Source organism: Myxocyprinus asiaticus, chromosome 30 (assembly GCF_019703515.2).
Source record: "Myxocyprinus asiaticus isolate MX2 ecotype Aquarium Trade chromosome 30, UBuf_Myxa_2, whole genome shotgun sequence".
Classification (NCBI taxonomy): Eukaryota; Metazoa; Chordata; class Actinopteri; order Cypriniformes; family Catostomidae; genus Myxocyprinus; species Myxocyprinus asiaticus.
In genome coordinates, this window is record NC_059373.1 from 3,419,719 (window position 1) to 3,435,923 (window position 16,205).

Below are 16,205 nucleotides of genomic sequence, written 5' to 3' on the forward strand. Positions count from 1 at the left end.
ACAGATAATCAATGGTCACAAATTACATGTAGTTATCAGGGGGCTCTTGGCTGTTTGAGTCAAACATCGCTCATCTTGTCAGCTAGATACTCATCTCATGTTTTGTGGTGCTGCAGTTTTCTTGGATTAATAGGTAGTAACACAAAACATTTTTGTGCCATTAGTAATTCTCCAGAGTGCTGAGTACACTTTTGATCAAACACACACTCATGCAGATTTGTAAACTTTAATTCCTCTCTGCAGAAGGACATTGGATGGCGACCAGAAGCCAAGCACCTGCTATTGGTTATGACAGACCAGCCTTCTCATCTGGCTTTGGACAGTAAACTGGCTGGTATTGTGGTACCTCATGATGGGCGCTGCCACCTAGAGGACAATATCTACTCACAAACAACTACCATGGTAAGGTCAGCATAACCAGCACAAACCTAAAAGACCAAAGTTGAATTATTCATTCATATACTATGGTATTTAAATAGTACTGTAAGGAACTTCAAAGAATAGCGTGGTATACCATGGCACCATGTCTAAAAAAACATGTTTTTTGTAAGTTTGCTGTGTTTTCTTTTGTTGTGTAACATTTATTAATGGAAAACATCTTATTCAGTGCATTATCACAATAACTGTACACATGTGGCTCCATTTTGCTTCTCTCAGCACCAAAATCTATTTCTTAACAAGTAAAAGCAGACTATTGTTTTTTCTAGGAACATCCAACGATCGGTCAGCTGGCAGAGAAACTTCTAGAGAACAATGTATATTCCATCTTTGCCGTGGACCAGGTGCAATTTCAGTGGTATGAGGTAATTTCAGGAACACACACACAGGCCATGTACACACTGCAAGGAAGTATGGTTGTCACTCCTCATCTGAGACATTAAAGGAATGTTCTGGGTTCAATACAAGTTAAGCTCAATCGACAGCATTTGTATAATGTTCATTAGCTCATCCCTCGTTTATTGTGATTAAAGTAAGGCACTTACAATGGAAGTGAGTGGGACCAATCCGTAAACGTTAAAATACTCACTGTTTCAAAAGTATAGCCACAAGACATAAACATTATACATGTTATCATGATTTTAGAGTGATAAAAGCGATTACAGGGTTTAGCGGGGTTGCATCATCATGGTGACGAAGTTGTAATGTTGAATATAACTTTACACAGAAAGGGTTTGTAAGCGATTTTATCACACTAAAATCATGTTAACACATACTAATGTTTACGTCTTGTGGCTATACTTTCAAAACAGTGAGTATTTTAATGTTTATGGACTGGCCCCATTGACTTCCATTATAAGTGCCTCACTGTAACTGTGATTTTTGCTTTTTTTTTTTTTAATAAATGATGCACGAGTTGAAAATGTTTTTTTTTTTTTTTTTGGTAATCAACATTATGCCAGAAATGCTGTCAATTTGAGCTTAACTTGTATTGAACACTGCTTTAGTCCTGTTCTGTACACAGAGTCGGAACTACAAATCCAATACATCCGCCTAGAAAGAATGATTTTGGCAACTTTACAGCTCAATTATCTAACATTTACAGTCAATAATTCATGTAAGTGCTTTAACAAAAATACAAGCTTCACATTTCTGCGTTTAAACACGTCCGTTTAAACTTGGCCATAGACCTCCATTGTAAGTCTACTCACTGTACACATTTTTTTAATGTTTTTACAAACTGAGACTCAAATTGACTTTATTTTTGTGGCAATCAAGAGAAGGCCACAGATGCTTTCAATAGGATTTCAGTTGTATTTAACATGGAATATTTATTTAATATTTCCCTCAAATTCATAGGCATAGAAATGCTCAATGTTTTTCTCTTCTCCTCGGACAGGATCTGTTGTACTTGATTCCAGGAAGCTATGTGGGTCGACTGTTCCCCAAAGCATCTAATCTTAAAGATTTAGTGGTGCATGCCTACAAGGTAAACACCTCTCTTTCTTTCACTTTATTATAGAGTAAACATTTCATTATCTCCATCCACTCAAGGACAAATTAAAGGGAAAAATCCCTCTCAAACATTTCGAAACATTTCAGATGAAGTAGGCTTTCCATTTACCGTTTACTGTTACAAGTTTCATTTTTACAGAAAAACAAGGGCAATGTCACCAGAATCCATTCTGGCATGCATGTATGAAGACAAATTATCTCACTGTATGCACAACAATGTATTGTTCTCTCCCAAATCTACTGATCCCAACGAACACAAGCCTGTATTATAAACAGCCTCTGATAAGTGCTCCAAAAATGCTGTGAGCTCCGATTACTGAGCGAACAAAGATGCTATTTTTGGACCGTCCTTTTTTCACCCTGAAACTGCTGGAGAGAATGGGTTCTTTTTGGAAATGGGTAACACTGAGGGACGAATTCGCTAAACAGTTGTGCCACTTTTGCGAGCAGTATATCAATGAAAAAACCTGCATTTTAGTCACTAACGCCTCGCAATCCAGTTTAACCATATGTAATCATAAAGTAATGCACCTGTGATGAGGAGGGGAGGAGGGCGAGGCTGGGCCATCACTACGCACACCCGGCCCCCAGTCAAGCTAATCAGCCGAGGAGTGGGATAAATGCAGTCGGATGTGGCAGTTCGGGAGAGAGAGCCACACGCAGCTGCCGTGTGTGTGTTTGTGTTATGTGTCTTTTTGTTTAAGTTTTCATTAAAATATTACTTTGATGCTTCATTTGGTTCCCGCCTCCTCCTTGCCCATTCTTTATACTGTTACATTGGTCCCGAAACCCGGGAAGAAGGAGGGATATGATGTCATGGAGTCCTCGCTACTGCTGTCCGCCCAAAGGAGCAGCCAAGGCCGTCCTCCAGGGGACGGAGGAGTTGCTGCCGGCCGCCTGGACATGGAGGAACGGCCGTCGTCCGCGAGGGGAGGAGGGGCTCACTGCCGGCCGCCTAGAGCGGTGGAGCCGCTGCCAGGGGCGGAGGGGCGTTCCATCCACCAGGGGTCGGAGGACTCACTGCTGTCCGCCCGGGGAGGAGCGGCTGTCGTCCGCCAGAGGGTGGAGGAGTGGTCGAGGACCAGGCGACGGCGTGTCTGGGAACTGGCAAGCATTTTTTTCTCTCTCTCTCACTGTCGCTTTACCTCGCCCTTTCCCTCTCCTCTCCTCCCATCTTTTTTTTTTCCCCTCCCCTTGTCCCCCTCCCCAGCTCTAGAGAGGCAGAGGGCAACACCCCCGGGGAGATGTACGTCATGCTGGGGGTTCCCCGGCCTGAGACAAAGGTGGGAGGAGTGTGATGAGGAGGAGGACGGGGCCGGGCCGTCACTACGCATGCCCGGCCCCCAATCGGGCTAATCAGCCGAGGAGAGGGATAAATGCAGCCGGATGCGGCAGTTTGGGAGAGAGAGAGCCACATGCAGCTGCCATGTGTGTGTTTAAGTTTTCATTAAAATATTACTTTGATGCTTCGTCCAGTTCCCACCTCATCCTTGCCCATCCTTTATACTGTTACAGCACCTTAAGTATTTAAATTAATTAGGGTTGTCAATTTAATGTGTTCATTTAGTGAGATTAATTACATGAACATTAACTTGAAATAAAAATGTAAAAACAGCAGAAGAGATGGGGTTGTGGTGAGGAGGCAGTACAGCATTTCACAGATGACACTTTTGCGACTAAATACAGCTGGACTAAGCACAACATAATGCAGGGATCTTGAAGCACATTTTTTTAAGTTTCACACTACTTTTAACTAATGGTGTTTAGATTTAACTCGTTAATTCAGTGCATTTAATTTTATGAAAAATAAAGTGGAAAAAAAAATTACGCAATAAATACCCAGACCGCAATAAGGAATATTCCTACCATCAGAGCAATTCAAGCTTGGAGTACCACATGTTTTCAGCAGGGGGCAGTAAGCAAAACTCCAGCTGTAAAGGAAAGTGCAGCTGTACTGTAAACAAACCACACTCAGGCTTGCTTGAGACTAGCATCAGCACAAGATGAGTACTAGGGCTGGGCGATATGACAATATATATTGCGGCGATGATATAGTGTCAATCGATAGAGATTTTGCTATATCGTGTATATCGCTATATGTAAATATTCATGTGCACAGCATGGGCTTCAGTGGGCAGGGCTCCACGTGAGTGAATTTAAGAAACATGGAAGGCCGCCCAAGCAAATTCAATTACATTCATCTCACGTTCAGTGTTTCATAAGCACTTTATATGCTTCTGATCTGACACGCACATCTGTTTTTCATATTAGCGTATGCATATTATCTCTGAAGCACGCAAGTGCTTGCGAGTCCAGCAGGATTTCTGATATTTACAGGAGAGCACCGAGCGGGATCACACGTACTACATAATAATTTTTGACCCAGGAAAAATCCTAAGAAAAATATCTCCACAGAACGGGATGACTCCCAGACAAATAAAGAAAATGTAGAGGAGCTTGTTATTAAAACAGGTGCGACAGCTGTGGTATATATTCACAAAACCCAACACAGAGCAGAAAAATATAATATGCAAACTGTGTCGCACGACACAGTATATTTATTTATTTGCAAGAACTGTTTATATTTATTTGATATTTATTTTCTGTAAGAAGAGTTTACATCATTTTGGAAATTTTCTGCAAGAAGTGTTTATTTTTGTTGCAGTATTTTATTTTATTTTTTTACTTATGTATTATTCTCTACGTTGTATTGCTCTGGAAAGATCTCGAGTTTCTTGAAGAAAGTTTATAATAATGTTGGTCAACAACATATCTGTCACGTCACGTCATTCTTATGTTTTCCCCAAGGACTCTTATTTTGAAAATTTGAAGAAACTCTTAGCTTGAAGTTTTTCCTCTGTTATGTTATATACAGTATATGCCCTCTTGTTCCTTTTTCGGTTCTTGTTTGTATGTAGAGCATTGTAAGCCAGCGTACTGCTGTTGAGTTTATGTTTACCTTTTTTGTTGCGTTACCTCCTTCTTCTGTTTGTTGATCTTTAAAAGAGCTGCATTTGGATCCTCTATCTTGCCTCATCCCTACACAAACCCTGACAGAAGAATCAACCCTACAAAATTGATCTAGCAGCTTTGTTTATTCAGTTGAGCCTGGCGGATTTACCCATTTGGGAATACTCTCTTCGCTTCTGTGCCATTGCCAGCCTCACAGGTTTTGAGGACTCCCACCTCAAGTCACTATACCAGACTGGACTAATATGTCACCAGTGGGGGGAACTGCCTGAGATGGGAGACTACACATAGAGGGAATACGTGAGGTTAACCCTAGAAATTCTAGCATTAGCGGCTCCTCCTCTCCCTAATCTGATCCCGGCTCCAGTGGTCTCAGAGATCCCTTAGACGGAGACCACTCTCTTTCAAGTTCCGGTGGTTCCAGAGACCCACTTGATGGAGGCCCCTATGCTCCTAGCTCCGGTGGTTCCAGAGACCCCCTCAACGGAGGCCCTTCCGCTTCCCGCTCCTTCTCCTGTGGCTCTGTCTTTCATGGCTCTGCCCTCTGAATCTTCCACGGCTCTGCCCCCTGAGCCCTTGCCTCCTGCGGTTCTGCCCACTCCATCTCTTGCAGCTCCATCTCCTAAGCCTCCTGCGGCTCCGCCCACTCCACTTCCTGCAGCTCCGTCTCCTGTGGCTCCTTCTACTGAGCCTCCCGCAGCTCCGCCTCCTGGGGCTCCACCTGCTCCTCCTCCTGAGACTCCTGCAGCTCTGTCCGCTCCACCTCCTGAGATTCCTGCAGCTCCACCCGCTCTGCCTCCTGCTCTCCGTCCACTCCATCCCCTCCATCCCCTGAACATCCCGCAGCTTCGCCTCCTGCGCCGCATACTGCTCCACCCCAAGACCTCGCTCCCTTCCAAGAGCCACCTCACTGGCCTCCGGTTCTGTCATGTCACGTCATTCTTATATTTTCCCCAAGGACTCTTATTTTGAAAGTTTGAAGAGACTCTTAGTTTGAAGTTTTTCCTCTGTTATGTCTGTCTTCCTGTTCCATTGCCCTAAATGTATCACAGGTGTTCCTTGTCATCTTGTTAGCCCTTGTGTGTATATATGCCCTCTTGTTCCTTGGTCGGTTCTTGTTTGTATGTAGAGCGTTGTAAGCCAGCATACTGCTCTTGAGTTTATGTTTACCTTCTTCATTGAGTTACTTCTTCTGTTTGTTGATCATTAAAAGAGCTGCATTTGGATCCTCTCTCTTGCCTCAAGCTACACGAACCCTGACAATATCAGACTGAAATATGGCATAATGTGAAAATTAGCGTTATTGAAAAAAATTATTTAAAACCAAGTTGGGGCTTTTTTTGTACTTTTGACTTATTGTCAAGCTCCAAATAAAGAAAAAAATATATTAGAGAAAATATTTAAAAGTATTTAATTCACTGACAGAATTACCCAAAAATGTAGACATTACAATATGGTTATTAAATACATACACACATTTTTCTTGACAAAGGTGCCATCTAGTGGTCTGATATGTCTGTGTAACAACCGCACATCTGGGGATTAAGACATATCAGACCCGGTCATCTGGGTATTGCGAGTCATCTTTTCTACTTCTTAGATCGCTGTGCGATCTGTACAAGCTAATAAAATAATTTAAACTCAAATCAATATTTTATGTCCATTTATTTGGTTAGTAGCCATGTAATAAGCGGGATAATGTACAGTCAGCTGGTTGTTATTGCAAAATAAACGCCTTTAGGGTAATACAAGACAATACAAGTTCTGATCACTCTGTCTGGGTTTGTTTTGCAATAACAACTAGCTGACTGTACATTATTCATTACTTATCGGTTGACAGCCCAAGTTTTAACTTAACACAGCATCCTAAAATGCAGCGTTTATTGCGTGAGACGCTGATACGCAACACAACCCAAAGTGAGATGCTTCAAGAGCGTCCGTCTGACGCATGTGTACATAGACAAACATTTCAAATCACACAGATGGAATGCATCCTGTGAGAGATTGACAAACTCAGTTTCTAAATGCATTGCACATAAGCATATCATAAGCCTACTCTAGACAGCAATGATATGAATATAAAAGAAACAGTAAATAGACTTATAAAGCTATCAATGCTTTACTTGTGTGATTCCATAATAATGTTATGTATTTTAATTATCTGAATTATTTATAGTGTATTTATAATTAATTTAGTCACTGCAGTATATACTAAATAATCCTTATTTGGGGGCCTTTGTCTGTAATTATTGATATATGTGATTAATTGCAATTAATTTGATTAATTAATCAGCACATCATGTAATTAATTCGAATGCAACTTTTAATCGATTGACAGCCTTCCTAGTAATTATCTTTTTTTCCGTGCAAACCTGGCTCCTTTCAATGTAAATTAGATGCATTATAGATTGTGCTTTATTCACAAAACTCTGCACTATTTGACCAGCACAATTAACATTATGGTATCAAATTAAATTAATTTGAAAGCAATGTTTGTATCACTGTATCATGACAGCAGTAATTAATGAAATGATGCAGAAGAGCATTGTAATGAGTCAAGCAAACTCTTGGCATTTTTAAGAGCTAAGTTTTCTTTCTTTTCCTTTAGAAGCTGCTATCTGATGTGGAATTGCAGATCGGGGTGGAGGACAGCCAAGCTCACCGGTTCCGGGTGAACGTAACGGCCTTTTGCCCCAACGGATCCTCTGTTTTTGAAAACACAAAATGTTCCAACGTTCAGCCCAGACAAACAGTACGAAACCCTTTAATGCAGATACATCTGTTTTCAGTCAAATGACAGAGAAGTTGTGTTTGATATCAAGCTCCTATAAAAAATATTTTAAAAAAAACACTCTTCATAAAGGAACAGGAATTCTGTCATAATTTTCTTCCCCTCATTCCAAACTTTTATAAATAAATATTAGGGCTGGGAAATGTAACACATTAATTTCTTCAATTTATAGTTTTGGTTTAACGCATATATATATAACTCAGTTAATGTAGAATCAGTTTTTTTTTTTTTTTCTGAAATTTCATGTGATGGGAGAAAGGTGTCTTGAGTTGTTCCCGGGAGGCTACTCAGGCTACTATTGGAATAGGGTGAGGGTGAGTTTAGGGCATCTGCTGCATGCCAGGAACAAACCCAGGCACCTTTGTACAAAGGGAAAATTAACTAATGTTTTTCCCCAATTCCTGTGGCTAAATTTGGCATATATAATATTCCAAAAAAAAAAAAAAAACGCGCGAGAGAGCCCCAGCATGTGCGTGATAGAGACTGAGAAGGACCTGGATGTTCAGCAAACTGCAGCCAGGTATACTTTTAGAGACTGAACGGCAGCCAGAGAAAATAATATTTTTGAGATTTTAAACTTCAGAAAATTAAACTTCAGCATTCAATATGTTTTAAATATGTATGTATAGTGTCTAATAATGCATTGGTAATGTACACTTAAGTTTATCTTGCCAATAAAGCTTGATATAAATTAAATCTGCCCATTTGATCCTATTAGTTAAAAAAAAAAAAAAGAAATCCACTGTAAAATGGCAGAAGATTTTGCCCAATTTTTTATTACAGCAAGTCCACTGATTTTATGGCATGTATACATATACTTGTATCAAAGATTAATACCTGTAATTTGTTTTTAATTAAAAGAATATTCCAGGTTCAATATAAGTTGAGCTCAGTTGACAGCTTTTGTGGCATAATATTGATAACCAAAAAAATATATATTTTGACCTGTCCCTCCTTTTCTTTAAAAAAAGCAAAAATCTGGGTTCCAGTGAGGCACTTACAATGGAAGTGAATGGGGGAATTTTTGGACGTTAAAATAAGTTTCAAAAGTATAGCCACAAGACATAAACAATATGCATGTAAACGTGATTTTAGTGTGATTTAGTGTGACACTTACTAACCTTTTTTGTGTAAAGTTATAGACAATTTTACAACTTCGTTCCCATGACGATGTAATGTCAACAACTCCTAAAATGACTGTAAAAATTACAATTTCAACAACTTTACAGCTCAAATAATAGCATGAGTTTTTACAGAAGAATTAATGTAAGTGCTTTTATAAAATTATAATCTTCACATTTCTGCTTTTAAGCCCTCCAAAAATTGGCCCCATTCACTTCCATTGTAAGTGCCTCACTGGAACCTCAATATTTTTTTTATTTATTTATTTTTTTAAAGAAAATGAAGGACAAGTCATAATGTGGTAATCAACATTATGCCACAAATGCTGTCGATTGAGCCTTGAATATTCCTTTAACTCTGTACACACACACACACACACACACAAAAAACTAAACAATTTACAATTTTTTTATAATTAAAATAAATGATGATTAACCAATTTCTTGCAAGTTCTTTGAGACAAAGTATAAAGTAAATATATTAATTTTTATTGTTTGTTGTTATGTATCATGTACCACCAACAATCACGATTAATCGCGATTAATCACAGAAAACTGTGCGATTAATTAGTTTTTAAAAACTGTAATCGATTCACAGCCCTATAAACATAATATATAAAAATATTATAATAAATATACTGCATATTTTAAGCAAAGCAGAGTGACCACAATGTCAAGAGACTTTGCAGTTTGGCTTTGAGAATTTACCGAGATAATGTTAGCACTGTTTATGTTCTTTGTGTTCTTTCTATTTGCATTTTCAGCTGGTTCTAAAGTTTAAAAATGAAACATTTCAAAAACATTCTTTTTCTGTTGCCAAACGTTATCTGCAGTGTCTCAGGAGTTTGTGTGCTGTCTGTCTCCACTCAAGGTCTTCTTCCAGGTCACGGTCGGCATGACCTCTTGCCCTGCGGATGGTACAGATCAGGAGGTGTTGATAAATGTGAGGCCTGTCGGATATAATGAGTCTGTTACCGTACGAGTCCAACAGGTGTGTGGGTGTAGCTGCAAGGAGAAGGGGCATTGTCATGACGACTTGAACCCCTCGCCTTGTTCTTCAGAGACGGGCATGGGTTCAACTGATGAGTGTAGAGAGGAAGCAAGCAAACCGGTCTGCAGTGGAAGAGGAACTTGTCGATGTGGGACGTGTGTGTGTGATTCTAGCAGATTTGGAACCGTCTACGGAACATTCTGTGAGATGGACGACTTCTCGTGTCCGTACGAGAGAGGCCTAGTGTGTGGAGGTGAGCCGTGAAATGTGTTTGTTATCTGAACTGGTGGTGGCCGATGTGACTAAAATCTTATATCACAAAATGGGTGGGGGTCTTGCTCACTGGGAGAGTTTGTAAGGCATCAATCTTGAATTGAATTGAATAACCATGAGCTAATGCCCATTTTTGCATTAATGCCTAATTAAAAATCATGTTGATCATTGTGTGTATGTGTGTGTTAGGGCACGGGCGATGTGTTTCAGGTGAATGTGTGTGTCTCCCCGGCTGGACTGGCGAGACCTGCGACTGTCCTGTCTCTACAGAAACCTGCGTATCAGAGGATGGATTGATTTGCAGTGGTCAAGGAAAGTGTGTGTGTGGCAAGTGTGTGTGTGACGAGCCCCAACGCTCTGGAACATTCTGTGAGAAGTGTCCCATCTGCTACAGTTCCTGCCAATCTCACTGGTAATCACTTTCTCTCTTGTTTGTTTATTTGGCAGTGCTGGGTAGTTACGGATTACATGTAATCTGGATTACGTAATCAGATTTAAAATATCAAGTACTTGTAATTCGATTAAATTACATTGTGGCTACATACACACTACAGCTAAATTCAGTTGTCAGTTCACCTTTTAGTGCTTAATCCTGTTCTGTAAACACACAGTTCGGTAAAAGTCAAGTGGTGACAACAGCATTTTCAAAAATTCCACGCATTGTGTACGGAACGAACAACTAGTTGTTAATGACGCGATTAATGGCAAATGTGAGATGTGTCTGTATTCTCCTGGTGTAAATCACACTTACAGAGGTATGTGTCTTCATTCATTCATATGAATTCAGTCTGCCTCTCTCTATTGTAGTTTCTCTCATCAGCCCTGCGGTCTCGGGGTAACCGATACATTACAGTCCAGAGCACGTGCTCTTTAACAACAGCCGCTTAGATCCACATAAACAAAACACAGCGATTCTGTCGATGGCAGCTAACTAAACATTGTCGGATGACAATACATCTGTGGTGGATAATCTCTTTGCTCAAAAGCAGTGAACAAAAAACGGGTTAACCTGGTGGCATTCATGTTTCACTGGCGCGAGACGCTGCAGCGTTGCTATATCTACACTTGTCAATCATCGCAATCGCGGGAGTCAGTCCTATATTCCGTACACTCATGGACGAAAATTTAGGGGAATCACTCCCGCATTTAAAAGCGGTTGTCACTCCCAAAACTTTGCAGTGTGTACGTGGCCTTTAAAATACTTGTAATCAGATTAGTTACTTTTTATGGATTTTTTTATTTGCATATTAATTAGGCATAGTTTAATAAAGTATAACTGTTCATAATTTATTGATCCCTCTAATTCTTTTTTTTAAATATATATATATATTTTTTTAAATCTGATACTAGACACCAACCATAATTACACTGAAGATGGAGCAGTAATCCACACAGAAATCATGATCTGATTGCATTAGTGTGATAAAGTTCATTTTAGTTCTGCAAATTGCTTTTGTACTTGCCTTCAAAAATGTACATAAATAGAAAACAATTGGAACTACAGTGCGGATGGATGCAAAACTGCGTTCGGTGAAACACTAAGGCTTTTTTCATATTTTTTCGATTACTTGGTCCAGGGTTATTATAGTTTTGATTTTTTAATTTATTTTACTTTTTATTTCTATTTAATTTTGTTTAGCTTTCGTTAGTTTTCACTCTTTGACAGTTACTTTGAAGTTTTAGGACTTTCTAGTTTCAGTTTGGTTTAGTTTTTATTTTAGTTTTAGTATTTCATAGCTGCTATTGCTAAAGCGTTTACAGATATTTTTTATATATGTTTAACAATATTAAATATTTCAGGGTAGTCTCGTGTTACTGCTATCTAATGACATTTTCATGTTTAATGAAGGCGGTGTAACGCTGGGTTCTTGGAGTGGAAGAGGAAGAGAGGAGACGCAGGGAGCTGATACTTTAAGTCTTTTAATAATGAACGCTGGAGTGGAACAAACTATAAAGCTAAACATCACAAACTAATAACACAATGTAACACTTCAAAAACACCACATAACACTTCAAGGACTGACAATGGACAAACAAAACTAGAGGGTATTTACAGTGCATCCAGAAAGTATTCACAGCGCTTCACTTTTTCCACATTTTGTTATGTTACAGCCTTATTCCAAAATGGATTAAATTCATTATTTTCCTCAAAATCAACAATACCCCATAATGACAACGTGAAAGAAGTTTGTTTGAAATCTTTGCAAATTTATTAAATAAAAAACGAAAAAAAATCACATGTACATAAGTATTCACAGCCTTTACCATGACAATCAAAATTGAGCTCAGGTGCATCCTATTTCCACTGATCATCCTTGAGATGTTTCTACAACTTGATTGGAGTCCACCTGTGGTAAATTCAGTTGATTGGACATGATTTGGAAAGGCACACACCTGTCTATATAAGGTCCCACAGTTAACAGTGCATGTCAGAGCACAAACCAAGCCATGAAGTCCAAGGAATTGTCTGTACACCTCCGAGACAGGATTGTATCGAGGCACAGATCTAGGGAAGGGTACAGAAAAAATTCTGCAGCACTGAAGGTCCCAATGAGCACAGTGGCCTCCATCATCTGTAAATGGAAGAAGTTTGGAACCACCAGGACTCTTCCTAGAGCTGGCCGCCTGGCCAAACTGAGCGATCAGGGGAGAAGGTCCTTAGTCAGGGAGGTGACCAAGAACCCGATGGTCACTCTGACAGAGCTCCAGCGTTTCTCTGTGGAGAGAGGAGAACCTTCCAGAAGAACAACCATCTCTGCAGCACTCCACCAATCAGGCCTGTATGGTAGAGTGGCCAGACGGAAGCCACTCCTCAGTAAAAGGCACAAGACAGCCCACCTGGAGTTTGCCAAAAGGCAACTGAAGGACTCTCAGACCATGAGAAACAAAGATTTAACTCTTTGGCCTGAATGGCAAGCATCATGTCTGGAGGAAACCAGGCACCACTCATCACCTGGCCAATACCATCCCTACAGTGAAGCATGGTGGTGGCAGCATCATGCTGTGGGGATGTTTTTCAGCAGCAGGAACTGGGAGACTAGTCAGGATCAAGGGAAAGATGAATGCAGCAATGTACAGAGACATCCTTGATGAAAACTTGCTCCAGAGCGCTCTGGACCTCAGACTGGGGCGAAGGTTCATCTTCCAACAGGACAACGACCCTAAGCACACAGCCAAGATAACAAAGGAGTGGCTACGGGACAACGTTGTGAATGTCCTTGAGTGGCCAAGCCAGAGCCCAGACTTGAACCCGATTGAACATCTCTGGAGAGATCTGAAAATAGCTGTGCACCGACGCTCCCCATCCAACCTGATGGAGCTTGAGAGGTCCTGCAAAGAAGAATGGGAGAAACTGCCCAAAAATAGGTATGCCAAGCATACTAGCATCATACTCAAAAAGACTTGAGGCTGTAATTGGTGCCAAAGGTGCTTCAACAAAGTATTGAGCAAAGGCTGTGAATACTTATGTACATGTGATTTTATTTTATTTTTTCGTTTTTAATTTAATAAATTTGCAAGATTTCAAACAAACTTCTTTCATGTTGTCATTATGGGGTATTGTTTGTAGAATTTTGAGGAAAATAATGAATTTAATCCATTTTGGAATAAGGCTGTAACATAACAAAATGTGGAAAAAGTGAAGTGCTGTGAATACTTTCAGGATGCACTGTATACACAAGGAACTAAATGAGGGAGTGGAATACAGGTGAGGATGATGAGAAGCAGATGGAAGTGATGAGGGAATTGAACTATGGGAGATGTAGTCCAGGGGAAAACTTCAAAATAAGAGTCCTTGAAGAACAAGAGGGAGACAGACTGTGACGTTACCCCCCCCCCCCCAAAGGGCAACTTATGGCGCCCAAAGACGGATGAGGAGGGTAAGGTGACACAGAAGGTGAAGAAGGATCCAAGGAGGACTATCAGGAGGCCTGGGGGGCAGCTTCGGGGCAGGGACTGGGTCAGGAGGTCTGGGAGGCAGCCACAGGGCAAGGACTGGATCAGGAGGTGGAACCGCTGAAGGAGGAGACTCTGGGGAAGTGGGCAGAGCTGAGGAAGAGTCTGAGGGCAGAGCTAAGAGAGGCTCGATGAAGGCAGGCGGAGTCATGGAAGGCTCTAAGGGTGGAGCCGTGGGAGGCTCAAGGGGCAGAGCCATGGAAAGGCGGAGCAATGAGAGACCCGAGGGGCGGAGCCAGGGAAGGCGGAGCTATGAGAGACCTGAGGGGCGCAGAGAGTAGCCGACGGCTCGAAGGGCCAAGGTGGAGCCGAAAGTTCGGAGGACCAAGTTAGCGCCGAAGGCTCGGAGGACTGAGGTGAAGCTGGGGGATCTGAGGACAGAGGCAGAGCCGGTGGGACTGAGGACTGAGGTGGAGCCGTAGGGAAGGTGGTCCCCGGTGAAGCTAGAGGCTCGGAGTGACGAAGCGTAGCTGGAGGATCGGAGAGCCGAGGTGGAGCCAGGTGACCGACCGACTAAGGTGGAGCTGGAGGGACGAGGGACCCCGGAGAAGCCGATTGCCTGAAGGACCACGGTGGAGCCAAAGGGACATAGAGCCAAGGTGGGACAGAGGGAACGAAGGGCCAAGGCGGAGTCCAGGGCTCGGAGGTTTTGAGGTTCCCCTTGACCATGGTTTCGGAGGGAGCGAAGGTCAACCCGGTGACGTGGGAGGAGCTGGCTGACCAGGAGGAGGAGGAGGAGGAGCAAATGTCTTGTGTGGAGCCAGCAGGGACAGGGCACTGGATGGAACAAGGGTGTCCATTATGCTGGCTGGAACCAGCGGAGGATGAAGGGTAGTCAGGGCGGGGAGCAAGTCAAGGTCTATTAACTTGGGGAGAGCTGGCTCAGGGGCGGTCAAGGTAACAGGCATTGGCACTGGGATGGTCAAGGTGACAGGCACTGGCTCTGGGACGGTCGAGGCTACAGGCACTGGCTCTGGGACGGTCCAGGCTACAGGCACTGGCTCTGGGATGGTTGAGGCTACAGACACTGGCTCTGGGACGGTTGAGGCTACAGGCACTGGCACTGGCTCATTGACCGTGGCAGGCGTGGGCGCTGGTTCGTTGACCGTGGCAGGCGTGAGCGCTGGAGGAATCATGGAAGGCTTGGAAGGAGGAGTCATGGACGGCTTGGAAGGAGGAGCCGAGGAAGGCGTGGAGCAAGGAGCCGAGGAAGGCGTGGAGCAAGGAGGTGGCATGGGGTTCCTGCCAAAACCCACAATATGAGGGAGAAAGATGGGAGAGAAGTAACCGTTGTAATGGAAGATAGCGAGGGGTGATGGATGTTCAGTGTGGCAAGGATATAAACCACAAGGAAGAGATTCCCCGCCTCCGGAAGCGCTGTTGTTCGGTGAAAGTTTAAACCCATACCGTATATGGACTTGAGGTACAAATCCGGTATGGTGGTTGTTGCAGCGAGTTTGGAAGAACTTGGTGGAATATTCCAAGAGGGGAAGATCCTGCCTGAACAGTTCCATGAAAACCCCTGTTAGCTCCATGCTCAATGATGTGCTCGTCGAGGTCTGGCTTTCTATGAGAGTGGGATCACTGGAGTAGAGGAGGACGTTAGGAGGAACAGGTAAGTGGATAAGTATTCTTTGTCAGATCAGTCCTTCTGTAACGCTGGGTTCTTGGAGTGGTTAACAATAGTAACCGCTGGAGTGGAACAAACGCTGGAGTGGAACAAACACTGGAGTAGAACAAACTACAAAGCTAAACATCACAGACTAACAACACAATGTAACGTAACGTAACGTTACACTTCAAAAACACCACATAACAATTCAAGGACTGACAATGGATGAACAAAACTAGAGGGTATTTATACACAAGGAACTAAATGAGGGAATGGAATACAGGTGAGGATGATGAGGAGCAGATGGAAGTGAACTATGGGAGATGTAGTCCAGGGGAAAACTTCAAAATAAGAGTCCTTGAAGAAGAAGCGGAAGACAGACTGTGACGGGCGGATTGTAAAAGTTTAGAATTTTTATAATAGACTGTGTATCAAAAATTAAAACGTACATTTATTTGAGGTCATTTTATTTAATTTTAAATAGCTTTGGAGTCACGCAAAAGTATTTTAGTTTTTTTTTTCCTAACCATGTTAGTTTTA

General features: G+C 42.0%; 1 protein-coding gene across 1 annotated transcript in view; it reads left to right on the forward strand.

Annotated features, from left to right (window-relative positions):
- LOC127420862 (integrin beta-8-like) overlaps positions 1-16,205 on the forward strand; it is a 35,994-nt gene that overhangs the window by 12,059 nt on the left and 7,730 nt on the right. The window contains exons 6-11 of the mRNA XM_051663444.1: positions 244-402; positions 708-803; positions 1,838-1,927; positions 7,532-7,675; positions 9,707-10,079; positions 10,289-10,511. Of these exons, the coding sequence (XP_051519404.1) occupies positions 244-402; positions 708-803; positions 1,838-1,927; positions 7,532-7,675; positions 9,707-10,079; positions 10,289-10,511 (1,085 nt within the window). The remainder of the gene's footprint in view (positions 1-243; positions 403-707; positions 804-1,837; positions 1,928-7,531; positions 7,676-9,706; positions 10,080-10,288; positions 10,512-16,205) is intronic.